The sequence below is a fragment of the Phodopus roborovskii genome, unplaced genomic scaffold (assembly GCF_943737965.1).
Source record: "Phodopus roborovskii unplaced genomic scaffold, PHOROB, whole genome shotgun sequence".
In the NCBI taxonomy this organism is placed as follows: Eukaryota; Metazoa; Chordata; class Mammalia; order Rodentia; family Cricetidae; genus Phodopus; species Phodopus roborovskii.
Window position 1 is genome coordinate 8,443,711 of NW_026126636.1, and position 25,373 is coordinate 8,469,083.

At 55.0% G+C, this 25,373-nt stretch overlaps 4 protein-coding genes across 14 annotated transcripts in view; 1 reads left to right on the top strand and 3 right to left on the bottom strand.

Moving 5' to 3' along the window:
* Positions 1-1,054: 1,054 nt before the first annotated feature.
* On the bottom strand, positions 1,055-9,969 carry Tmem145 (transmembrane protein 145). The gene is made up of 14 exons (XM_051207526.1): positions 9,692-9,969; positions 8,527-8,601; positions 8,338-8,415; positions 8,162-8,248; positions 7,978-8,079; positions 7,791-7,875; positions 7,623-7,694; positions 7,338-7,406; positions 6,931-7,011; positions 6,754-6,832; positions 6,525-6,618; positions 5,832-6,004; positions 4,210-4,330; positions 1,055-1,673 (listed from the first exon to the last, which is right to left on the bottom strand). Exons 1-14 carry the CDS (start codon positions 9,809-9,811, stop codon positions 1,095-1,097), a joined length of 1,815 nt encoding a protein of 604 aa, XP_051063483.1. The 5' UTR covers positions 9,812-9,969; the 3' UTR covers positions 1,055-1,094.
* A 1,826-nt stretch (positions 9,970-11,795) lies between these two features.
* Prr19 (proline rich 19) lies at positions 11,796-13,130 on the bottom strand. The gene is made up of 2 exons (XM_051207527.1): positions 12,370-13,130; positions 11,796-12,283 (listed from the first exon to the last, which is right to left on the bottom strand). Exons 1-2 carry the CDS (start codon positions 12,986-12,988, stop codon positions 11,835-11,837), a joined length of 1,068 nt encoding a protein of 355 aa, XP_051063484.1. The 5' UTR covers positions 12,989-13,130; the 3' UTR covers positions 11,796-11,834.
* Positions 13,131-17,835: 4,705 nt separating this feature from the next.
* On the top strand, positions 17,836-20,732 carry Pafah1b3 (platelet activating factor acetylhydrolase 1b catalytic subunit 3). Of its 2 annotated transcripts, none has more exons than XM_051207516.1 (6): positions 17,836-17,968; positions 18,329-18,423; positions 18,613-18,702; positions 19,352-19,468; positions 19,549-19,671; positions 20,408-20,732. In XM_051207516.1, the coding sequence occupies exons 1-6, from the start codon at positions 17,851-17,853 to the stop codon at positions 20,693-20,695; spliced, it is 831 nt and encodes a 276-aa protein (XP_051063473.1). In that variant the 5' UTR covers positions 17,836-17,850; the 3' UTR covers positions 20,696-20,732. The 2 variants fall into 2 exon arrangements, with proteins under 2 accessions (XP_051063473.1, XP_051063474.1); XM_051207517.1 differs by lacking the exon at positions 17,836-17,968 and adding an exon at positions 18,167-18,184.
* A 674-nt stretch (positions 20,733-21,406) lies between these two features.
* Positions 21,407-25,373, bottom strand: part of Cic (capicua transcriptional repressor) — a 37,540-nt gene continuing 33,573 nt past the window's right edge. For 6 of the 10 annotated variants that reach the window (XM_051207485.1, XM_051207484.1, XM_051207482.1 and 3 more), the window contains 9 exons: positions 24,983-25,104; positions 24,709-24,875; positions 24,315-24,605; positions 23,888-24,210; positions 23,275-23,522; positions 23,022-23,176; positions 22,799-22,930; positions 22,467-22,598; positions 21,407-22,387 (listed from right to left, as the gene is read on the bottom strand). In XM_051207485.1, coding sequence (XP_051063442.1) covers positions 22,020-22,387; positions 22,467-22,598; positions 22,799-22,930; positions 23,022-23,176; positions 23,275-23,522; positions 23,888-24,210; positions 24,315-24,605; positions 24,709-24,875; positions 24,983-25,104 — 1,938 coding nt within the window. In that variant the 3' untranslated portion in view covers positions 21,407-22,019. The remainder of the gene's footprint in view (positions 22,388-22,466; positions 22,599-22,798; positions 22,931-23,021; positions 23,177-23,274; positions 23,523-23,887; positions 24,211-24,314; positions 24,606-24,708; positions 24,876-24,982; positions 25,105-25,373) is intronic. The other 4 variants (XM_051207481.1, XM_051207480.1, XM_051207478.1 and 1 more) reach the window with 4 other exon arrangements.

Here is a 25,373-nt window from a genome sequence, read left to right on the forward strand (position 1 = left end):
GACTTAGCGTTTGAGAACATTTGCTGCTCTTGCAATACACCTGGGTTCCATTCCCAGCACCCACGTGATCCAACACCTTCTGGCCTTCTGCAGGAGGTGCGCACATAGTACACTGACATACGTTCGGGAAAACTCATAAATACGTCTTTTTAAAAAACAAATTAAGACGGAAACGAAGCCATTTATAGATTAAAAACTCAACGAATCCTCTTTATTTTGGCAAGAAGAGAAAACGTCTTTCTGCCAGGGACTTCGGGAGGCCCCTGGCATGCACATAGGGACGGACAAAGCGCGGGCCCGAGGTCACAAACCCCAGAGACCAGCTTCACAATATCCGTCCCTGAACACCGGCTCCGAGGGTCGCAGGGTCCTGGAGAGTCACGGGCAGGGTCCAGGCGGTCGGTCGTCACGGGTGATCCGGAGTCCAGCAGGGTCAGAGGTCTCGGAGGGGGTCAGGGGGGCGGAGATCACGGAACAGCGGGAGTCCAGATTCCGGAGCCGTTCGGGGCAGGGGCTAAGGGAGGGGACGCGGAGAGCGGCTCCCGCGGGACCGTTTGGCACAAGTGGGGAAGGGGCGGGACGCAGCGGACCCTACCTGGGCGCGGGGTGTGGGAGGGGCGGGGAGGCTGCCTGGCATGGCCCAGCCCTTGGGCCGGGAGAGAGAGGGGTCCGGAGCCCAGGCGGGGCCCGGCGCGCCGCCCGTGGGGCAGAGGCGGGGTGGGGCTGCTCAGACCGGGGGTGCAGGGCCCCCGGCCGTGTGCATGCTGAAGTATTCGGTGAAGCCGGTGTGAGGCGCAGCCGTCTGGGGTACGAGCGGCTGGTAGGACGGCGTCGGGCCATCCCAGCCCGAGTCGACCGCCTTGGGGTACCGAGCGGGAGGGGGCGGGGAGGCCGCGCCCGGCTCGGCCGTGGTCACCACGCGGCCCCTCGGGGCCGCTGCCGCCGCCACCGCTGTCTCCTCCACCTGCTTCCCGGCCTGGGATAGGGGGTCAGGGTCAGAGGCCGCCTGGGACCCTCCGGGGAGCAAATGCGGCCCCGAAGGCCCGTCCCCTCCTCCCAGAGGACTCCCACCACCCCAGGAATGGACGCACGTGTCACTCAGGGAAGGAGTGGGTGGCTGGGCGCCTGGGCAGCGGGGCCAGGTACTCAAGGGGTGGCGTCGGGGTGCGCCGGGCAAACTCCGGCGGCGGTGGGGGAGATGGGGACCAGCCTCGGAAGGCGGGCGGCGGGGGCACGGCGCGGGGCGTCCTCGGGGGTGTGCGCAATAGAGCCAGGACCCAGTCGGGCAGGGTGGGCGCGGGCGCCGGGGGACGGTCGAGTCGGGGCGTTGGGGCGCGGGGAGTACGGAAGGCCAGGGGCGGGCTCAGGCGACAGGGTGCAGGGGGCGGCGGCGGGGCGGGGAGCGGGGTCAGGTACTCCAGGGGCGGCGCCAGCAGCTCCTCGGGCGCCGGGGCTGCGGAGCTTACAGAGGAGGTGGGCGGGGGGATGGAGAAGAGCTCCGTGAAGTTGGGCACCGAGTCGCTGATGAACGTCACGTTTCCGTAGACGTGCTGCGGGAATGCTTTGTCTGCCGGTTGACTCCCTCCGGGCCCCGGGCCCCCGGCCGAGGCGATCTGCGAAGTTCGCACATGGTATGGGAAGTTCTTGTTGGCAGCAGATGGGCGAGTCATGATCTGAGAGAAAGACAGGTTAAAGAATCGGTGTTCAGGCCCCATAAAGTTTAGAGACCTGGATGACTGCCCTCTGCTTGACCTCTCTACGTTCCTCCTGAACCTCAGGCTGCCTTAGACACCAGGAGTAGGGGTGTCTCCCCGCATTTTGACCTTTCCTCACAACACACGCCTAATTACTTTGCTGGGCGTTTCCTCCATCCCAACCCGGACTATAGATAGGTCATAGTTGATGGGTTAAGGACAGAGTCCTGTGCTGTCCAGTACGATAGCCACTAGCCACATATGGCTTAAATGGAGTCAAAATGAAACGTAGAGTTGTTTCTCTGTTACATGGTCTTACCTAAATTCAAGTACTCATCAGCCACCTTATTGGAGAGCACAGATTAAAGATTAGGGGAAAATATTTTTACCGTTCTTCAGTTGTTTTGTTTTTGAGAGGGTTTCATGTAGTCCAGGCTGGCCTGAGACCTACTGTGTAGCTGGGGATGACCTTGAATGCCTGAACCCCTCCCAAACCTCTGCTCCCCCTCCTAATTTGGGATTACAGATGTTCAGCACCATGCCCAGCCTTAGAATATGTCCATAAACACAGAAGGTTCTATTAAACATCAGTAAATAGGCTGTTCAGAATGTCAGCCCTTCAAAGCAGGAATGACTTGTCCCCTCTTGTGGGACAGTCTATAGAGCATCCTTCTGCCGCAGCCACCAGCTGCTTCAATTTACCACCACGCATTTACCACCACGGTTAGCTCAGACCTTTTCTATTCCCTGTTAAATCCCAAGCTGAATCTAGAGCAGCGCCTAGCTCTCAATAAAAGCTGGCTGGACTTTTCCAGACTACCGGTGATGTTTCTGGATGAGCCTCGGCCGAGCGCTCAGGCCGAGCACTCAGCCTCACTGCCGCGGCGCTGGATGTCATGCGCAGCACGGAGCAGGAGCTGGTGGGGCGGTGCTGACCTAAGCTGGACAGGTCTCAGAAGGAAGGTGGCTGGCCGGGCGCGAAGTGACAGCAAGTGCGCTTGTCCTGCATGCCGAGCTGGTGTCACTTCTCTTGGCCCCATCTCTCGCTAAGTGCGGATCTGGGGCACCCTGATTAAACTGAGCCTCACCAGCCACCAATCACAGTGCCCATCTGGAAAGATGAGAGGCTGGAAACGAAAGCCACTGGTGTGGAGCCTCCTGCGTGGTGGGTTCTCAGGGCTTCTTTTCTTTCTGTCCCTCCGACTTCCTGCTGAGCTAGCCTCAAAAAATTACATTGTTCTATATAATTGTTTCTGCTATATTTCTGTGGGAGGGTGACCTTGGACCCCTGGTTCTCCTGCCTCTGACTCCCAAATTCTGAGATTACAGGCATGTGTTATCACAGCAAGTTTAACAATACGTATTTCAGTTTGTGCGCTGTCCCACGTGAGACCTATCTGCCAGAGAAAAACAGGATTTGAAGTGCATGTTCTGCTACCAAAGGCCGCAACTTACCTCCTTTTTCAGAGCTTAGTTTCTACACTCTATGTAGAATACACAACAACTCTGGGCCGCCTGGCAACCTATCAAGAAAGCCGGGGGTGGAGGTGCAGGGTGGGGTGTGGGGAGCCTAGGGTGCTGGCAGAGGCCTTTAATCTCAGAACTCACAAAGCCAAGCCAGGAGGGTTGTTGTGACGTCAATGATAGTTAGGGCTATCTCAGGAGGCAGAGGCAGGCAGACCCTGTGAGTTCTAGGCCAGCCTGGTCTATATATCAAGTCCTGGTCAGCCAGGGCAACGTAATGAGCACCTGCCCGAAAAAAACACCCACCCACCCCCCACCCGCAACACACAAACTGCTAAATAAGTGAATATGAGAACTGTCGCCAAGGAAAGGAGGCAAGATGTGAACCAGGACAAATAACAGCTAAAAACAAGCTGAGCAGGGCAGCACACGGCTTTAGTCCCAGCACTTGGGAGGCAGAAGCAGGTGGATCTCTGTTAAGTTTGAGGCCAGCCTGGTCTACAGAGCTGGTTCCGGGGACCCTAACTCAAGAAAAAGGTGCTCTTCATGCCTAGGCCCGCTGTAAACACTGCTCCAATCTAGGCTCCTAAGAGCCCCAGACTGTCCCACGAAGCTGAGAGAATGGGGAGGGAGAGAAAGTGGGGGGAAGAGACCAAGGGCTTTGCATGGGTAGTGATGGTGCAGACAGAAATGTTCAAGCTTGGGGATACAGATTCAAGAACAGAAATGGGAGGTGGGTGGGCAAGACTAGAGGGCTTGTGTGAAGAAGCCAGGAGACAGGGGCAGAGGAGGAGGGCTCCGGGGGACATGGTAGTATACCCAGCAGGCAGACAGTGCCTTCCAGTGACCAACTGTGGTGTCACAGGCCGGTAATGCCAGCACTCAAGACACTGAGACAGGATATCACAAGTCAGACTAGTCTGAGGAGCAGGCCCATATCAAACGAAAATGAAGAATGGTAACAGGGTGAGTGCAGCAGACAGGACAGGAAGTCCAGCCTCACACATCCTCCGGCCTTCCGTCCCCACCCCACTCCCATAGCCATCCTCACCAGAAACACGCCGTGGGCATACAAGTGGATCCCCAGCTGAATGCCGTTGACGATCTTCTCTCGGGCCCACTTCGGGATCCCAAAATTGGCGATCAGGGCCATGACAGGGACAGCAAAGAACCTGCAGAGGAAGTTTAGAGTGGACAGCTACCTCTGCTCTCTCCCATGGCCCCACTCACAGGCCCTAAGCAGATCCCAAACTGGAGAATGGCCCTCAAAAACCAGACGGTGACTTTCCTGTGGGCAAAGTCTAGGCTAAATTTAACTCAGCTTCATGCCCTAACCCTGTTGTCTGATAGGACATCCATAGATATCTCAATGTTGAATTAATGAATGACAGTAACAATTAAAAACTTAACTGTATTTTACAGTTACACATGATATATATTATATATTTACATACATTTCAAACCCTTTACATATATGAACTCATCGAACTCTCACACTGAGTCCAGGAAACAGGTATGGTTTCCATTTCCAATAGCAGATCAGAAAGCAAAGGCCTTGTCTGAGATCATACACTTCAGAGCTGGGATCTACAGCCAGGCAGTCTGGCTTGGAATCTGCCTAATTCACATTAACATTGTTGAATAATAGTAACTGTGACTGAGGGTTTTTGTTGGTCTTGGGGTTCGGGGTTTTGTTTGTTTGTTTGTTTGGAGTTTTATTTATCACTGTGAGTGCACACAGATGCTTCCGAGGCCTTCACAGGGCACAGGGGCTGGAATTATAGGCCATTGTGAGCAGCCCTGTGTGGGTGCTGGGAACTGACTTGTATCCTCTGGAAAAGCACAAACACTCTAAAGCGCTGAGTGTTTTCCACTTTCTCTGTGTAGCCCGGGCTGTCCTAGAACTCACTCTGTAGACCGGGCTGGCCTTGAACTCACACATCTGCCTGCCTCTGCCTCCCCTGTGCTGGGATCAAAAGCTGTGGACCACCACCACCATGCAACATGTACGGCCTTATGTAGTCTGGACTTCTAGCCTTGAACTCCTGATCCTCCAGCATCTGCTTCTCCAATACTATTACTATGGTTAACGGTATGGGTTAAAGGTATACCCAGTTCAATGAAAGACTTTATTGTTTGTTTTGTTTTTGTTTTTTTCTTTTCTGGAGGTGGGGGTTCAATGCAAGTGGTGTGTGTGTGTGTGTGTGTAAAACTCTTGCTGTCCTAGAACTTGTTCTGTAGACCAGGCTGCCCTTAAACTCACATAGATCTGCCTGCCTCGGCCCTCAGTGCTGGGACTAAAGGCCTGTGCTGTGACCACCACCCAGCTTGACATTTTTTTTTTAATGTTCTCACCGTTTTACTTTGGGAGAGTAACTTTTTTCTAGTTTTTAAAGATAAGAAATGGCAGATTCCAGATAACAACTACTTTTTTGTTATTGTTGTTTCTGTAACAGGGTTTCTCTGTGTAGCTCTGGCTGTCCTGGAACTCACTCTAGAGACCAGGCTGGCCTCGAACTCAGAGATTCTCCTGCCTCCACCTCCCAAATGCTGGGACTAAAGATTTGCCCCAACAATGCCCAGCTCAAATCTCTTGTCTTGAAGCCCATTTTCCTCCCTGAGACCCTCTAGGTTGTGGGGAAAGGCAGGCTGGGAATCCCCACCATGTCTCACCAGAGAGTGTAGGCGGCAAAGAAGGGCACATAAAAGGGCTGTTTCTCAGGAAAGTGACGAAGGGACACCAGCACAGCGTAGCAGAACCACACATAGGCAGCCACCTGCAGCCCGATGAGCCCGTAGCCAGCTGGAGATTCGTATGTGTACAGTACCTGGCCTGGATCAAAGAACTGGACCCCCAAGACAAGGTTTGTCATAGCCCCAGCCTCTGACCCTGGATCGTGTCCCTGGGCACCAGGGCAGGGGCAGAGATAAGGGCCAGGCCAGAAGAGCCGGGGCAGCTCCCACATGGCTACATAAGGAGCCTACAATACTACAACCCATACCATGTGTGACTTAGTCCATCTACACTGGCACAGTGAAAGAGACCCTCCTATCACCCAGATGTGACAGGAAGCCTGTAAACCGCCCTGAAGGTGGCGAGGACCCCCTAACTTTTCACAGGAGGAAACGGGCCCTTAGTAGGGGCGGGAATGCCCAGCTAGGATTGGGGGAGATAACCAGAACTAGGTCTCTGAGTCCTCGACATGGAGCTGGACTGTGATGGACAGTTGAGAGACGAGGGGGAGGAGAGCTAATGAGAGAGGGTGAAGGGGGAGGGGTCACTGAGACTCAGATGGGAAGGCAGAAACCCAGAGTGGGGGGAGGCAGAGCAGGAGGGAGGGGCTGGCAGCACCCTTGGACACTCACTTCTGCCTCGTAGATAAGCAGCGCCACGTGGGTGAGGGTGTACAGGGTCATGTACACAGACAGCTTCACGGAGCCCGAGTGGCTGATGCGGCCTCTGGCAAGCAGGCCGTGAGGGAAGACAGCAGGATGGATGCTGTCAGGGAGGGGGGAGCGGCCACACCCCCCCACCTCTACCTCCCTGCCCTGCTCCCCAGCCCAGCCACCCATTGAGCAATCCCTGCCCGGGCACCGTGTCACCGTGAATCCCTTCCCCAGAAGGATGAGTGTGAGCAGGAAGATGAGGAAGCTGGAGGAGAAGAGCAGCTTGGCTGGGAAAGGAAGGGAAGATGGCTCAGGCTCAGGCTCAGAGACATCAGCAGACCGCTGGTGAGGGCCCTGCCCTCCCTTGGCTCCGGTGTATTCTCACCCAAGATCTTCAGGCCCGCATTGCCAATGCCATCTGTGGCATACTGGCCCCAGTAGATGCAGAAAAACAGGAGGCTCAGGACTGGAAGAGATGAGAGGCCGAGAAAAGGCGAGACAAAAAGCAGCTTTGGGACGTCACTGTCCCCGAGCACAATGACCCAAATGTTTGGCCCTCTGACACCCCCATCTCAAGCCCCGAGTATCTGTTACTACGCCCTGCTAGGAAACCATGGAGGCTATGGCCCCAGCCTCTTTCCCTCAGACCCAACAGGCCAGATTACAGCATTACTTTCCTCAGACGGAAGAATGCGGACAGAAGCCGTCCTCCCTCAGACCCAGGCGTCCATGCCCTCCTCCCAAGGCTGTGTCCTCAGAGAACCCAAAATCTGGCATACTTTCAAACCTCACCCTCCACTCCTGCTGCAGCCATGAACATTTTATAAGTTGTATGGAGTAGCTGTCGACCTTTCAGCAAATCTAAGAAAGAAACGGGAAAGCTATACACAGGTGAGGGAGGGGCATCTCTCCTCTCTGCTCCTCCGTTTCCTCGCTCTGTACACCAGGCTGGCCTCGAACTCACAGAGACCCGCCTGCCTCCACCTCCCGAGTGCTGGGATGAAAGGCGGGCATGCGCCACCACCGCCCGGCTTCTCCCAGGTCTCTTAACCCTCACACCACGTGTATTGTACTCACATCCAAAGTAACAAGAGAGGATGAAGATGAGGGTGAAGATGAGGAGAAAGATCACATCCGTCTCCAGGATCCCTAGGGTTCGGTGGAAGGGGTAGGAGAAGCTTTTTGAGTGGATCTCTCTACCAGCTCCCGGCTTCCAGCCTGGCCCCTAACCCAGCATCTGCTCACCAAATTCATCGGCTGAGAAGTGCCGTGTCCAGAAGGACTTGCCGTTGGTAAGGACCATCTCATACTCCAGCTGCAGTCCATCTCCCTGTGGGGAGGGGGGAGGCCTGAGAGGGGCTCTGGGTAGGTAGAGCAGGTTAATAGGAAGGGAAAGGGGGGGAAGAGCCAGATGGCTGCCCCAGCCCCTTACCCCACACTTGCTGAGTGCGATATACCACCATCTTTCACGCACAGAGCGGAAGCTGCGGCCACTGGAGCAGCTCAGGTAGCGAGTCCCCTCCTCGGACACTACCTGGGGAGAAGCCAGAAGGCTGAAGCCTTGTCCTTGGTGCCACCAGGCCCCTGACCTTTAGCACCTGCACACTCCCTCGCACCTGACAGCCTGACCAGGCATACTGGGTGGTGAGGTTGATGACCTGGTTGTTTTCCGGCCTGATGACAGACTCCTTGGCCAAGCAGTCCTAGGGCAAGGCAGGAAGCATGTTTACCCCCTGAACGGCTGTGGCCTTCTGCCCCTCCATACACACCATACACTCCTCGTGGCCCTCACCTTGTCCCTTGCCTTGTACACAGCTGGCCACTGGGATGGGTCATCAAAATAGAGGAGGATGTTCTGACAGCACTTAGCCTGAAGACCCAGAAATTTGGCAGTTGGGGGCTGTTAATAGGAAACTGTACATCTTTTGCCTTGGAGGGTCAAGGTAGTGTCCAGCCTTAGGAGTGTGCATTGGAGACTCACCTCGGGGTATCGGAATCGGAAGTCCAGTCGGCCATAATCGGAGAGGAAACAAAATCTTGTCAAGAACACCCAGTCCTGGCAAAAGGACCCAGTGAAATCTGAGCTCTTCAAGAACTCAGCTCGACCCCACCCACAGACCCTCAACTTTTCTTCCCTTTCCCAGGCTTTTTGGCTTCTCAAATGCCACAAGGTGGCTAAGTCACCTCCAGAATCCTTCCCAGATCCATTTGCTCTGTGTCTAAATTCCTGCTGCCCTGGTTTCCCCCTCAGATGTCCCTCAAGTTTCCTCCCCTCCTCCTCCCCATCCTCCAGACACACTGAAAAAGACCATGGGTGGCCAGGTGTACATCCCTGCCACCATCTGTCCTGCACTTTCTCAGCTGCATTCCCCCAGTTACACAGACACAGACACACAGACACAGACACACACACACACAGACACGGACACACACACAGACACACAGACACGGACACACAGACAGACACACACAGACACACACAGACAGACACACACACACACACACAGACAGACACGGACACACACACAGACACACAGACACAGACACGGACACACAGACACACACACACACACAGACAGACACGGACACACAGACACAGACACACACACACACACACACAGACACGGACACACACACACACACACAGACACGGACACACAGACAGACACACACACACACACAGACACGGACACACAGACACAGACACACACACACACACACAGACACGGACACACAGACACAGACACAGACACACACACACACACACACACACACACACACACACACACACACATGCCCCCAAGGTGGTCCCACAGACCATGACATCCTGGGCAATCTCCCAAACCTTCCGTGCTGGTCCTGAGCAGGCCAAGCAACCTCCACTTGGTGGAGCGAGAGGTGCTGTCCCTTTCAGCACCACCACGGTGCAGCTGTGCTCCCGGTAACTCCGACCCTCCCAACCGACCCCTCCCCAACCTGCCTGACCCCCACAACCACAATGCAATCCCCATCCGCAGCATCCACCCTAGCCCAGTCCCCCATCACCCAGGCCCCAGCCCGGGAGGGGCGCAGGGGGCGGGGCGGTATCCTCCCCTCTTGGGTCCCGCGGGCCCGGGAACGCCAGGGGAATGGCTCAATGTGCTCACCTCCTTGGAGCTGAGGTTGCCCCGCACGTACTTGGCCCGGGCGCGGGGGGACAGCGGCAGGAGCAAGAGCAGGAGCGGCGGCAGCAGGCGGCGCAGCGCGGGCGCGCGCGAGGGCTCCATTCCTCCCGCTCTGGCCTCGGCTCTGCTCTGGCTCCCGCTCCGGCCCGGTGACGGCGGCGAGAGCGCGCGGGCTGGCCAGCGCGCGCCCCCGATTAAAGGGGCCGCCGGACTCCGCCCCCACCTCCGTGATAGACCCAAACTGACTCCTGCCCTTCCCATCGGAAAGAGACCACCCTTTCCCATTCTCGTCACCTCGTCACCTCAGCTCTGGTCCTCTTCTACAGGAGTATCCAAGATACCTCAAGACGCGTGCGTCCTAAACTGAACTCACATTCCCACAAGCAGGGCCTCCTCAGCACTGCAGACTCCAGGATGCCCACAACCCAAAAACCTGTGTCCTGACCACTCCCGCCCAATTTAGATCCCAAATTATTCTATTATTACCCATTCCACAAACCCTGTCAAGTGCCCATAGACTAACATAGAGAGTGAAACATTGTCACTGGGTCACACTCACACACACTCAGACACACACACACACACACACACACACACACACACGCACGCACGCACGCACGTACGCGCGAACCCCAGCTGTTGAGAGATATCCAGAAGCGTGAACTCCAGATGCCCGGGTGAAAATCTTGGCTTTGCCATTTCCACACCATAAGACAGGTAAGGACAGTGTAGGTCCTCCCTCCCTCCCAAGCTTATTAGCTACTATTAACCCTACCATTTTCCACAGGGCAATGAGCACCCCAGGAAGGAGGGCCTTCCTTCATTCAGCATCAGAGTCCAACTTGATTCTTCTTCTCCGACTCCCAACATTCCTGGCTACATCCTTCACCCTCCACGGCACAAAATTACTGCAGCTCAAAATACCATTTAAAAAGCTTTCTGGCCAGACCGGTGGCACACACCTTTAACTCCTGCACTGGGGAAGCAGAGACAGGCAGTTCTTGGTGAGTTTAAGGCCAGACTTGGCTATGCATTGAACTCCAGGCCAACCAGGGCCACATAGTGAGAATCTATTTAAAAACAAAGAGCCACTGGGCAGTGGTGGCATTCACCTTTAATCCCAGCACTTAGGTGGCAGAGGCAGGGGGATCTCTGTGAGTTCAAGGCCAGCCTGGTCTACAGAGTTCCAGGACAGACAGAGCTGCACAGACAAACCCTGTCTTGAAAAAACAAAACCAAACAAAACCAAAAAGCAAAGAGCCACAAACAAAAAGCTTTCTGGCTGGGGATGTAGCTCAGTGGTAGTATGTTTGCCTAGCATGCATGTAGTTCTAAATTACATTCTCAAAATGACAAATAAATAAAATTCCTGGGATGAGGCATGACCTAAGAAATTAATTCCAGCACTTGGGAGATGGAGATGGATTGCCCCAAATTCTAAGCCAGTCTGGTCTATATAGCAAATTTCAGGTTATCCAGGACTACCACAGGAAGACTATCTCAAAAAACAAACAAAACCACAGAGAGAGAGAGAGAGGGAGGGAGGGAGAGGAAGAGGGAGAGGGAGGGAAAATAAATGCACAGGAAAACTCGGAGTGTGAAGTTTTTACCACGTGACCCCTTGGAATGATTATTAATGTACTGTGTGTATTAGAAGGGAAAGTTGTTTGTTGGGGTTTACTGCACTCATAGTCCAGGCCGGCTCAAACAAAGGATAACTGTGAACTCCCTCTTGTCTCCATCATCCCAAGCACTAAGGGGCATGCACCCTCTCCTGCTGATTTAGCAGGCTCCAGCAAGATAACAAGGGATACACTTATCCATCGTGGCCTTAGAATTCACAGCTAAAGAAAGCTGCTTTTACCCTGGGGGCAGAAGCAGGCAGATCTCTGAGTTCAGGACAGCCTGGCCTACAGAGTAAGTTCTAGGACGGCCAGGTTGACACAGAGAAACCCTTTCTCAGAAAACAAAACAACACCAAAAATAATTTAAAAAAAAAAAAAAACAATATTAAATGTGCTTTTCTGAGACAGCCACTCACTGAAAATCAAGAGGACCAAGAAGGTGTTTTATTATGTGACTGGGAGTATGGGATGCCTGCCCCCCAACCCTGCCCAGAGCCTCCTCAGTACAGTTTCATTGGGGGAAAGGACCAAGCCTCTGGACTTCTCTGAGTCACTACCCAGGAGAGGCTTCGTAGTGAGGCAGGAGGGTCGGGGCTCCAGTCCAAGGCAGATGTTTGGGGCAACAAGGGTGATGGCGGCTGGGGTAGGGGCTGAGGTGGGGGTGGTGTGGCTATGAGCCAGATGCTTTTCAGCATATCAAAAGCTGTTGGGGGACCCCAAGCCGGCCCAGATGGTGAAGATACTGAGGGCAAGAATGGCAGTTGGTGGTCTGGAGGCGGCAGTAGGCTCACCCTGTGTGAAGGGGTGCTTCGGCAAGTATGAGGTGTGGTGAAGCTAAACCTCTTTGTCCCCTGTTGAGTCCTATGCCTCCCCTCCCTTAAAGCATGCTCAGGAACGCTGACAACCGAAGGTGTCGTCCTCTGTCTCACGGGGGCCTTAGGCTTCATCTCTGGCACAGAAGAAAGAAGTATGGCGATCAGCTGAACTGTAGCAGAGAAGTGAAAGGGGAGGAGAAGAGATAGGACGTGGACTCACCAGGCAAAGGTGACTGGCAACCTCGGAGAACCATGGCAAGATCAGGCACGCAGCCATGGCAGCCCTGTAAGGTTCTTATGATGGCATCTCTGGATTCCTGCACTAGGCTCCTCCTGGGAAAGGCTTGGGGCAGAGTCAGTTGGCACTGCAGCTCCTCCAACAGTTGTCCCAACACAGGGAGCTCTGGGGAACTCGGTGGGCTTGAGCCTGAGCCTCCTGGTACCTGGTTCTCCTTGCCTCTTGACGGTGTGGCTGGTTCTTGGACTCTGACTGGGCTGCAGGAAGACTTGGTGGGGAGTGGGGGGTTACATGGTTCCAAGGAGCCATTGTTAAGCAGCCGGGCCACATCCAGGGATTTCACTTCATGGTTGAAGAGACCCCGGTGCTCCCGGCTCAACCTGCCCTGCGTTATGACAACAAGCTTGGGGGCTGCAGAGGCCACACGATCCTGCAGGGTTGCAGACGGCTCCCGACTGGACAGGGAAGGATCCTGTCGGGCCAGGGGCCGATGGCTGCTCACTAGGGCCTTGTTTCGCTCCCTCCTAGTCTTGCGACGACGGATACGACCAGGTTTCTCAAGCTGCTGGAAAGGCTGGGGGACTCGTCCCCAAGGGTCCATGATGTCCTAAAAGGCAGGGTGGTCATCAGATACAGATAAGTCAGGGACAGTAGCTAAGTGGGAAAAGACGGTCAGGGCAAAGAAAGAAAACTATTTAGAGAGGTGAGAAAAAGTAGACAGTGAGCCACTGAAAAGGCCTGGCCACAGAAGGACTCCAAAATGAGGTCCAGGTAATGACAGTAGGAAAAGAGATCAGAAAAGGGAAACACAGTAACAGGGAATAAGAACATGGAAAAACAGTTAAAAGGTGATGGCCAGGCCTGGCAGTGCAGGCCTCCACTCCCATCTGTTCAGGAAGGCAGGAGCAGAAAAATCAAAAGTTTAAGGCAGGCTTAGGTTATAGAGTGAGTTCAAAACCAACCAGCGTAGCTTTGGAGCCTGTCCAGGAACTCACTCTGTAGACCAGGCTGACCTGGAACTCACAAGAGATCCACCCGCCTCTGCCTCCCGAGTGCTAGGATTAAAGGCATGTGCCACCACTGCCAGGCCTAAAAAATAAAAATTTTAAGGAGTCTGTGTTGTAGAGGCTGAAGAGCTGGCTCAGCTCTTTAAAAGCACTCAATGCTCTTTCAAAGGATCGAGCTCAGTTCCTAGCACCTACATTTCAGATGTGCCCTACAGCCTAAATCTAGCTCCGGGGGATTTGATGTCTTCTGGGTTTTGCAGGCATCTGCACTCACATTCTCCATACCAACCCCCAACGCACGCACGCACGCACGCACGCACGCACGCGCACACACACACACACACACACACCACAAAAAAATTTTTAAAAATCTTAAGAGAAAAAAATCTGAGTTTGCACACATGAAACCCTGATCACGGAAAAAATAAAAGCTAGGGTTACAATTCAGTGGTAGAGTACTTGCTTAACAACTGCATGAACCTATGTTTCTCTGCTCACTGACCACTACTGTATATTTTTATACATGTATATTAAAAAGAAATGAGTGAGGTGGTGTTGGCACTTGGGAAGCTGACACAAGCAAATGTCTGTGAGGTCAGGGCCAGCCTGGTCCACAGAGTGAACTCCAGGACTATACAGAGAAACCCTCAAAACAAACAAACCAAAACCAAACAAAAAAACAAGTAAGTAAATAAAGATGGAAGATGGACCAAGCCTATATCCTATATCCATCCCCCTTTGGGAGACTGTGGCAGGATGATTATGTGTTTGAAGTCAGCTAAGGCTACACAGCCAGGTCGTGGGTGGCACACTCAGGAGGCAGATGTTCGAGGCCAGCCTGATCTACAGAACTAGTTCCAGGATAGCTAGGGCTCATACACAGAGATATCTTGTCTCGAAACCAAAAAAAAAAAAAAAAAAAAAAAAGGAAGAAAAGCATTTTGGGCTGGTCTGAAGGTAGTCAGTTATCTTAATTGATCTTCAGTCAGTTACAGACTGGCCTATTCTATACTTTCCCCCTTCTCCCTACTGTATTTAAAGAAATCTTTTTTTTTTTTTAATTAAAAAAAATAAAAAGGAAAGGAAGACACAAAAACTGGAAGCTGGGAATAAGATCGGGAGCAAGTGCAGAACTCTGAGGGGACTAGAACGGGACAGATCTGGGACAGAGTGGAACTACGCGGCTCGGGGGAGGTACAGCCAGACACAGGAAACGGAAACAGTGAGTGAGGGCAGGAAGAGGAGCCCGCATGGTGGGTGGCGAAGGCGGGCAGGCCAGGCACGAAGCCCGGCAGCTCGAGGTCATCCTCAACTTCGTGAGACGTTTGCGGCCAGCCTGGGCTACAGGAGACCTTAAATGTGAGGAGGTAACGACGGGGGGCCGGAACGCCGGCACCCAGAGACGCGGCGGGGCCTGCTTTGGGCAGGACGTCGGGCACAAGGGGCGGGCGGCTCGGCAGGCCGGGAGAGGAGCTGGGTAGGGGTGGTGGGGACCGGGTGGGGGAGGGGTGCCTCACCCGTCTCTCTCCTAACGAACCCCGCCCGGCCCCCACGTGGCTGTGGAGAGTAATGGCTCCTTCCGTGCGGGGCCGCACGCCTCGAAGCTGTGCCTTCCTTCGCGCTCCTGGCCGCCCTGCAGCGTGCGTGCTGCTTGCGGGGTTAAACCAGCAGGCACGCCCGCCGCACGCATGCGCGCCCCTTGCCACGCCCCCTCCCCGCCCAAGAGACGCACGAGGCACCCAGAGCGACAGTTTAGCCCCGCCCACCCCCTCCAGGCCCGCCCCCGTACTCGATGCTGATTGGCTTGGACTACTGGCCCACCAGTCCAAATGGGAGGCGCGAGGCCCCACGCTCACTGGGGCTCTCTGTGACTTCTCTGAGCCTATTCCCTTTTCTTTTCTTTTTTTTTTTTCCTTTGTTTGTTTGTTTGTTTGCTTTGTTTTTTTTGAGACAGGGTTTCTCTGTGTTGCCTCAGCTGCCCTGGAACTCGCCCTGTGGACCGGGCTGGCCTCGAACTCACGGACATCTGCCTGTGTCTCCCTCCTCCCGAGTTGCTGGAATTAAAGGTTTATGCCACTACCTCCCACCTACTTCCTAATACGTAAAATCCGGTGATAATAGTACTTCCCCATACGGTTTGTAGAAGGTTGGAATGGACCATCGTATTTATATGAGTTTTGATTCTCCACTCCCTTCAGGAATTTTCTCTGCCTTCAATGTATCTGTCTACACGTCCCCTCACACGTTTTTTAGCTTTACTTTTGTTTTGTTTAGCTGGCTCTTGTCTCCCAGCTCAGCTAGTTTTTAGTTTTTCTATCTAGTTTTTCCTCAGGTAGCCTGGAACTACTCTCTTCTCCAGCCTTTACTTCTCAAGCACTGGGATTGCAGGTCTGCTTCACCGCAGCTGGCCCTCAGACTTTCACATCAAACTAAACTTGCCAGTGTCTATCCCTGCTGAAATGTTAATGATTATACATGCCCTTTCTTTCTGCTTCTCTGATCTTTAGTAGTTCACATGGCTTCTGGAACTGAGCTCTAGGTCACAGGCTCATATGGGGTTACATGACAATGGGGGGGGTTGTGAAAAGTTTGGTAACTGGAAAAGGTTTCTGAAAGTACAACAAAATCAAACATAATAAATCTAAGATGTTTCGAACAGCGCTTAGCCATTTTGCATCTCCAAGCCTGTGGTGGTGGCAAGAGTCTTTCATGGCAACGTTATGAAGGAAGAACTCTGAACTCAAGGCCAGACTGGTCTACAATAGCAAGTTCCAGGACAGGCAGGACTAGCTACATAGACCTTGTCTCAAAACACAAAAACGAGCAAAACAAAATATGTCATGGCAGGAACATGTAAGTGTACATGGTTGAACTACACACTGCTGACGAGCACTAGTTATTCCTAGACTATATGGTATCAATTGCAACATGTTCACCATACACAAAAGTTTCCTCCCCTTATAGAAACAAGTGCTGGAAATTAAAAACCAAAAGCCAGTTGAGTGCCCGGCAGTGGTGGCACAAGCATTTAATCCCAGCACTCGGGAGGCAGAGGCAGGTGGATCTCCGCCAGTTCGAGGCCAGCCTGCTCTACAGAACGAGTGCCAGGGCAGTCTAAGCTATGTAGGGAGACCTCCTGTCTTGGGGTGGGGCTCAAGCAGAAAAAGCTTAAGAGGCCCTGTCCATTATGGTAGAGGCCGGAGTATGGAGAGTCATCTTCAGCTCCAAACATACAAAGAGAAAAAGAGCCATGTTCTAGAAAAACCCAAACCCTCAGTCTTGGGCCTTTCACCGTCATGTCTGACACTCTCCTCCTCAACACACGGGTACAGCGAGCATCCGGCCCGTTCATGTAATTAATATTCATTCCACAAACACTATGTGTTCATTATTGCCTTCATGCCAGGTCCACACAATAAATAAAAATCTTCAACCTAACCGGAAGAAATGAGTAGATGTGAACTTCCAACCTGTAGGTGGTGCTGCAGGAAATCAACGAGGCCATTTAGGGAAGAGTGACACTCTGGGAATCTGAGAAACACTGGGGTTTGGCACTAGTTTGGGATTAGAGCCACGGACACGGGACATGACTGAAAATTGCCTTGGGTGCGGATATGGGTTTTAGAATCCGGGCCCACACAACTGAAGTCGGAGGTGGCATTTCGTGTTTAGAGACAGGACCAGAGGCCTCCGAGGTGCAAGATGATCTGTTGGGCAGGAGCCAGGTTGGACCTGGGCTGGGCCCTTCGGCCATCTCCAATTTCTGTTCTCTTTGCACCTTCTGTCTTCCTCGAAGATCCTGTGCTGCCTCGAACACATAACGGTATGAGTTTGAGATTTTATACCATCAGAAATAATGCTGAAGCTGGGCCTAACCCCAGCGCTCGGGAGGCAGAGGTAGGTGGATCGCTGTGAGTTCGAATCCAGTTTGGTCTACATAGAGAGTTCCAAGAGCCACATAGTAAGACTGCCTCAGAAAAACAACAACTACAAAAACGACAGGGAGAGAGAGAGAACCCTAATGTTGGGCCTGGCAGGGTGGTACCCATTAATACTAGCGCCAGGACATCCAGGGGATTCAAAACAAACGTCTCTAGCTTTAAGCAGAGAAGTCCCCGCAAAGCCACTCAGGTGCTTCTGCAGACGCCTCTCATCTCCAGCTTCTTTTCCTTTCCTTTTCTTTGTTTTGGTTTTTTTGGGACAGGGTTTCTTTGTGTAGCCTTGGCTGTCCTGGAATTCGCTCTGTAGACCAGGCTGGCCTCGAGTTCAGAGATCAGTCTGCCTCTGCCTCCCGAGTGCTGGGATTAAAAGTGTGAACCACCAGTGCCCAGCTGGACCGGCTTCCTTTCAAGTTCCCCTGCACCCGTAGGAAATGGGAGCGTCCCTCCTCCGGTGCCTACGAGTCACCCCCTCCGGGGATCCAGGAATGAGCCCGTCCACTCCCTCTCCCACGTGAATGGGTTACACACACCCCTGTAGGTGGTCTCTTCCGGAGTTTTCTGGCCCTGCAGCAAATGATCTCCTCCCCCGAGCAAGTGGCGCTAGGCTGTCCTTGCTCCTCGTCTGCTTTTCAGGTAGGTACGCTGCCCCTTCCCACTCCGGGTCGTCTGTCCGTCGTCTCCCACCCCTCGCCGCGCGTGCTGCGTGGTCTCGCCTGCCCCTGCCCTGGGCGGCTGGTGACCGCGATGGGGGAGGGGGTGTCCCGGCGGGAAGCGACAGACGAGCCCATCGCGCGGCCTCCGCCGGGGGAGGGGAGCGAGGACTCCTTCCCGTTCTGCCTCCTAGAGGAGGTTGCGTCGGTGCTTGGCCCTCGCCCTGCGCGCGAGCGAGCGCGGCGGGACGGCCCATTGTGTTGGCCCGGGAGGTAGGGGTGGGCGTGGCGGATCCACGTCCTCGCACAGCGTTCCCGGGCGCACTCCACTCTTCTTCGGCAGGGGCTGCGGTGTTGAGGATGAGCGGAGAAGAGAACCCGGCCAGCAAGCCCACGCCTGTGCAGGACGTGCAGGGCGACGGGCGCTGGATGTCTCTGGTGAGTGACCCCACGCGGTCCCCAGGGTTGGGGACGTAGGGGACGGGCGCTTCTAGAGAACCCCTTCTTCGTGGCGTTCTGATCTTCACCTCAGTGGGAAGCCGGGTTTTGATTGTCCAGCCTGTGCAAGGCGGGTGGGGCGGGACCTGGAGCATGCGTGCCAGTGACTCCGCCTTGGTTTCCCTGCAGCACCATCGATTCGTGGCAGACAGCAAAGACAAGGAACCAGAAGTTGTCTTCATCGGGGACTCGTTGGTCCAGCTAATGCACCAGTGTGAGGTGAGGGCTGACCCTTTCCTCTTTCCTCATCCACGCATGCATCCTCATTAGCACTTTTGGGTCCAGAACTCGAGCCAGACAAAGTAATGGGGTACAGAAATGCCCATGGTAGCAGGACCTTAACAGTCTCCTGTAAATGCAATATTTTGCCAAGAGTAAAGTGTGTGCCTAGAGTTTGTCGGGTTGGGTTTGGCTATGTCAAGACTTAAATTTGAGGCTTTCTTTCGAGATCGCCTACGGTGAGGTTTTTTAAAGTAGAGCGCATCCCCTATTGGGTTTACACGAAGTTGTAATAGCTTTACAGAAAGTGAAGGTCAGTTATAATGGTGTTCTGCAAAGACCGTCAGTCATAAAATCGTTGCTTAGACAGGCTTAGACAATGGCTTTTTTCACAGTGAGGTTCGTTCTATTGCTGTTAGCTCCACGTGTTGCTCAAGCAGACAGGATGTTTATAAATGAACGTAATTTCTGTAGGGTTTTGGTTAAAGCAAGACACTAATAGGTTCTATGAAATGAAGTTTTCTCTGCTGGAGTTTGAGATGAGGTTTAACCAGACTTCGTTCAGAAAGTAAGGGTAATCCATAGAAGCATTTAGTTGCCACCTAGACACATGCTGGTGGCCAGCGCCCACGTCACTCCTTGTCCACAGATCTGGCGGGAGCTCTTCTCTCCTCTGCACGCGCTTAACTTCGGCATTGGTGGGGACAGCACACAGCATGTACTCTGGCGGCTGGAGAACGGGGAGCTGGAACACATCCGGCCCAAGGTGGGTAAGGCGTGGGTGGCGGCGAGTGAACACTGCGTCTGCCCGCTCCTCACTGTTGGTTCGTGCCGCTCTCTCCACAGATCGTAGTGGTTTGGGTGGGCACCAACAACCACAGCCACACGGCAGAGCAGGTGACGGGTGGCATCAAAGCCATCGTACAACTCGTGAACAAGCTGCAGCCCCAGGCACGGGTGGTTGTGCTGGTGAGAGGTGGGAAGCGAGGGGAGGGTGGGGAGGATGGGAAGGGAAGAGTGGCAGCGGTCACGGCGGCGGCAAATAGCTGCAGTTGTGGCACTCTAGGGCCTGAGGCAGGACGATCACATAGATTGAGGGACCCCGTCTTTAAAAGAAGTGTGGTTATGATGTGGGGCCCCCAAGAAGTAGCTTCTACACTTGACGCACTTCTGGAAGGCACCTCCGCTCTTCAGAAAAGTGTCTGGTAGGAGATTTCCACTCTCTGAGACTGTGAGCTGGGTGTGATTGCTCACACTTTAAATCTCAGTGCTCCAGAGGCAGAGGCAGAGGCAGGCAGATCTCCATGAGTTCACAGGCCAGCCTGGTCTGTGCAGTGAGAACAGCCAGGGCTGCATAGAGACTCTGTCTTCAAAGAGCGGCTGTTAGTGAGGATGCGTTAGCCTGGTCCCTGGGTATTTTGAGGAATGCTGGGTATTTTGAGTGTTAGAAAACTCAAAAATTGTCAGGCGGTCCTGGAGTAAATGAAGCTTCACCTCTGAAAGAGACTGCCCATTGGCATATGTCTTTCACGAGTGATGTGATGTCTGGAAACAGGCTGCCACCTGGAAGGTTCTTACCAAATGGACATGGTATTCAGAACTGTTCTTACCCTAAACAGTTTTCCAGCTCAGAAGCCCCTGGTACCGGGTGGACAGTGTGGCTCAGGGACGCTGATCCTGACAACTTTTTGTGTCCCCTCCTCAGGGCCTGCTTCCAAGGGGCCAGCACCCCAACCCACTTCGGGAGAAAAACCGACAGGTAAATGAGCTGATCCGGGCAGCATTAGCTGGGCACCCCCGAGCCCACTTCTTAGATGCAGACCCTGGTTTTGTGCACTCTGACGGCACCATAAGCCACCATGACATGTACGATTACCTACATCTGAGCCGTCTGGGGTACACGCCTGTTTGCCGGGCCCTGCACTCCTTGCTTCTTCGACTGCTGGCCCAAGACCAGGGCCAGGGCACCCCCCTGCCCGAGACCACACCCTAAGTGTCTTCCCATGACATTAAATTCTCCTGCTCTTGCTTGTTTCTTTCTTTATGGCTAGGCTTGTCTGTGTAGTGCCATCAGCCAGATCCTAGACCCTGCAGTTAATGCGGGTGTTTCAATTTGTACCTGAAGCGGGCATCACTAATCCATCAAGACATTCTGGTTCAGTTGAATTTCAGTAGTGTGCTTCGGGCAAGTTCTGGGTGGAGCCAGTTTGCCATTGGTAATCTCTGCAACAGTGTTCCCACACCATCACATCTCACCGTTACCCCCAAACTGCCCCTTCAGGGAGCTGCCCCAGCTGATACATGCGAACTTCCTGGCGCCCTGACCTTCTACACCCTAACCCTCCAGGACTAACTAACTAATCCCTGCACACAAGAGGCTAAGTCTATCTCAGGTACCCTGTCTGCTGGCAGCAGCATTGGTTACTGAGGATAGTGGTTGCTCCAAATGGCCTCCTGAGGTCTGCCTCTTGGAATGTTTGAGTAAAACTAACTTGATAACCTCTAGTGGCTGTCTGTCTACCAAACCGCTGCCTGTCCGACAGGCAGGTGGGCACAGTTCCCAGCAGAGGCAAAGATGTCAGCCCAAAGTCCCTTGACCCTAACAGGATATTGATGGCACAGTGGCAGCCTTGGAACTGCCCCATGATCGCCTGGGAAAAGGAGTGTGAAGACAGTACTTGAGAAACAAGTCAGCAGCCATAGGTGTGTTAAACAGCTTTAATCTCGGTCATTGCGGCTTCTCGGCACAGTAAGAAATATTGCACATGATCAACATGTTTTGTTCTGGGAACGGGGTCAATGGAAGGGGGAAATCACCTTCTTAGAAAGTACAACCCAAGTTGGGAGGGCAGAGGGTGGGGAAAATCCTCCCCATGCCTGTGGCAAAGTGCAGGAGCCCCCCCCCACCCCAAACTAACCTGAGTCCAGCCCCTCTGGGGGAAAAGGGGGGTGCATGAACTCCCCACCACTCCACAGGCATCTCCCTGTGGCCCGAGGCTCACACTACCCTCCAGCTCGCAGCCCTCACAGGAGCCGCTCTGCATAAAGTACACGTGAGAAGCTCTGAAGGTCACGCTTCAGGGTATGCACAAGAGCTCAGTGGAGGGAGGCTGCGCCTGCTGCCCCTCAGCTGCCCCCCCCCAGCAAAGGGAGGGAATATATACAAGGGGGAACAGGTCATATTCCACGCCAAACTGGAAAGGACAAAATGGCTTACTGGGGAGGAGGTAACTGTCTGCCCCCAATTCCTGCCATCTGCATACTGTCCATATCCTGAGGGGGGGTACTGTGGGTTCTGGGATCTTTTCAAGAGCCTCTCACCTGCCTGCGGCAGCTGTGGAGGGGCCAGAGGGAGGTGGGGAGGGCTGGGGAGCCCCCTCCCAGCCAGGCTGTCCAGGCCCAGGCTCTGGGGGTGGAGGCAGTGGGGGGGCAGTTTGGGCAGTGCCAGAGTCCGAGCCTGGAGAGGTGGGGTCAGGGCCCCCAGCAGGGCTGGGAGTGGGGACAGGAGTAGCAGCCATGCCAGTGGGGGGTGGTCCGGGGAGGGGGGCCTCAGCCCCTGGGGGCTGCTCTGTGGGAGTGGCTGCCTGCATGATCTTCTGTCGAACCTCCCGGATCTTCAACTGCAGACACACCTTGGACGGGAAGATGTCTGCGTAGCGGGCTTGGAAGGCTGCTGTGGCCTGGGCTGGGGATGGAAAGATGGTGAGATTTGTGGTCAAGGCCCCATGAGTGACTCCCAAGAGTATAATATAAGCCTTGCTCACCTGATGGGAAAAAGCCATGGTCCTGGAAGAGCTGCATGACCAGGGCCCGGCGTTGGTCCAGGGTGCGCCGCAGTGACGAGTAGGGGACTTTCTCATACTCCAGCTCCCCCAGCACATCCTCAGTTTCAGTGCCTGTGCAGGCACGGGGCGGAGTCACTCAGCCCCCCCCCCCCGCCATCACCAAGTGCCCACCAAGCCCCCCGCCATCACCAAGTGCCCACCAAGCCCCCCGCCATCACCAAGCCCTGCCGACTCTTTTCTCGGGGTCAGTCTTGACTGAGCCTGCCCCCACCACCACTCCTGGAAGCCCTTGGTCTCCTAAACGCTGGCACCTGTTCGATCAAAGGTGAAGATGTCACCCTCGCACTTGGCACTCTTCGGGGTGTTGGGTTCCGAGCTGCAGCTTGAACGTCTCCTCATCTTGCGCTTGGGTGAGGTGGGGTCCTCAGGCGCCGAGTCCAGGTCTGGCCGAACAAGCAGACTGGGCTTTAGTGGAGGTGCCCCGGTCCCCTGTCCCCACCCCACACCCCACGCTTAGGAGCCAGGGCTGCCTACCAGTGGAATTCTTCCTCTTCTTGCGGTAGGAGCCGAGGATGGCCCGAGGCGAGGTGGCCAGAGACTGCAGGGTGGGTGAGGGCAGCACCTCCTCCGGCCGAAACTCGGGTAGCTCAGCAAACCGCTCTTCAAAGTCCACTTCTGACAGGACCCTGCTGGAGGGCCAGCAGGGTCACCTCTTTGGTCCCAGCCTGCAGCCGCCCTTTCTCCCAGCAGCCCCAGGGAGTCCTCCAGGGCCCCAGCCCCTGCTCACTTGTCCACAGAGTCAAAGGTCTTCTTCAGGGGTGGGGGCCGCACCTTCACCTTCTTCCCAGAACTAGTCACTTCTTTGCGCTCGGGTGTGTCCCCAGCTGCTCTGCCACTACTGCCCTCGCTGCCGCCGCCAGCGGGCACTGTGACTGCAGCAGGCGCTGGGCTGGGAGGAGCAGGAGGCTCCCCACGGCTCTCCAGGCCCAGCCCAGGGACTCGCCAGTCTGAAGATGAGCTGGGGAATTTGCTGGCCTGGGGTGGGTGGGGACAGGCAAAAAAGCACTGGGCTTAGAAGTATTGCCGTTTAAAAGAAAGGAATGGGGGCTCATGCCTGTGATCACCAGCACTCAGTACTGCTGTGAGTGTTAGAGCAGCTTAGGCTACAGAAACCCAGAACTCAAAAGGGGAGCGGGGGTAGGGGAGACCATGAGCCAGTAACAACCAGAAACAAGAGGAAAAATGAGACAAACCCTTGGCCCCTGAAGGCCAGAATACCCAGAATGCAGACCCCACACAGGATGAGGCAAGAGCAGACAGGCAGGAGACGTGAGGGAAAGAACAGGTAAAGGTGGCAAGCAGCGAGACCAGCTCTAGCGCAGCGCCCCAGCCATACTCACGGTCTCGGGGCCTTTGGTGCCAGGTCGCTCCTCAGCAGGCAGGGGAGGTGGGGGGCTGCTCCGGGCAGCAGGAGGCCAGGTCTCTGGTGGGGGCGGGGGCACTGGGGGTGTGGGCTGCCCCTCAAGCTCTGATTCTGGGGCAGCTGGCTCTCGGGCCGCACCAGATTCCAGAGACTGTCGGGGTGTAGGTCCAGGCCGCCCAGTGGCACCCGACTCAAAAGACCCCACGGGAATGCTGGCGATGGCTGCCTTCACCTTCTGGGGGGCCTTTGGACTGGGCCGCTGAGCCTTGGGAGCCACTAAGCTGTAGGTCATGGAGCCTGCTGGTAAGGAAAGGGACGTCTACTGAGCCAGGCCTCACTGAAGCCGACTGACTGCCTGGATTCTCCAACTCACAAACCGCACCCAGAAGTCCCCCGACACCCACCTGTGGCACTAGGGAAAGGACTAGTGGGGACTGGAGTGGCAGTGGCAGAGGCTGGTGGGCCCTTGGGCAGAATGGTGGCAGCAGGCGGGGTGGTGCTGGTGGCCACAGTGTAGACCAGGCTTGGAGGAGCTTGGGAAGGTGGGCCCAGGGGTGCTGAGGTGGGTGCGGGGCTGCCAGGGTAAAATGCTGTTATGACAGGACCTCCAGGGGCTGTGCAGGCAGGAGGCAACTGGGAACTAGGCACAGGTGACACTCCCACCTGGCCAGGAGCCAGCAACGGAGCTTGGCCTGCTGGGAAAACAGAGAAGGGGCGGGGGAACCAAGTTGGGGGAACCAAGTTAGGGTCCGCCGTGGTCTCGACCCCACCAAGTCCCCAGGCCAGCCCAGCCCTCACCTGAGAGCAGGGGCTGTACGAAGGCAGGGCCACTGGGCCCCAACGACGTGAAGCCCAGAGCTACAGAGCTGGCGGGCCCGTATGAGGTCACCGTCCCAGCCTGACTGCACGCAGGACTGGTACCCAGAGGCAGAGTGTGCCCGCCTGCTGACTGCACATAAGTGATTCTGCCACGGGAGAGGAAAGGGGAGGAGCAGGGTGAGGCGGGCTGCCCCTGCCCCTGCCCCAGCCCTGGTCTGGCCCCGGGTGAGGAAAGGGGCCTAACCCGACTCACCTTGTGGAAGAGGGTAACAGGACCTTCTGAGGCTGTGACGTGGGTCCCGGCATTGGGGCTGGGCTCAGGGGTGGCACCAGACCACTAGGTGTGCTCACAGGCACAGGAGTCAGCTGGATAATCTGTGGGCGAAGCACCCATAGGCCACAGTAAGAAGCGACCAAAAGGAGGACAGCGTGGACTGAAGCCTTGAGCACAGGCTAGCAAGAGCAGAGGACTCAGCACAGAGACCACGGAGGAGGAGGGCCTAAACAGTGAACAGCCAGAGCGATACCAAGCACCCAGGCAAACATGGGCTGCAAACAGAGAAAGAGACAGGCAGCTGCACGCAGGTCCTCGCTGCTGAGCCTGCTTGCACGTCTGAGTTCTAACTAAAATGTTAATGTTTCCT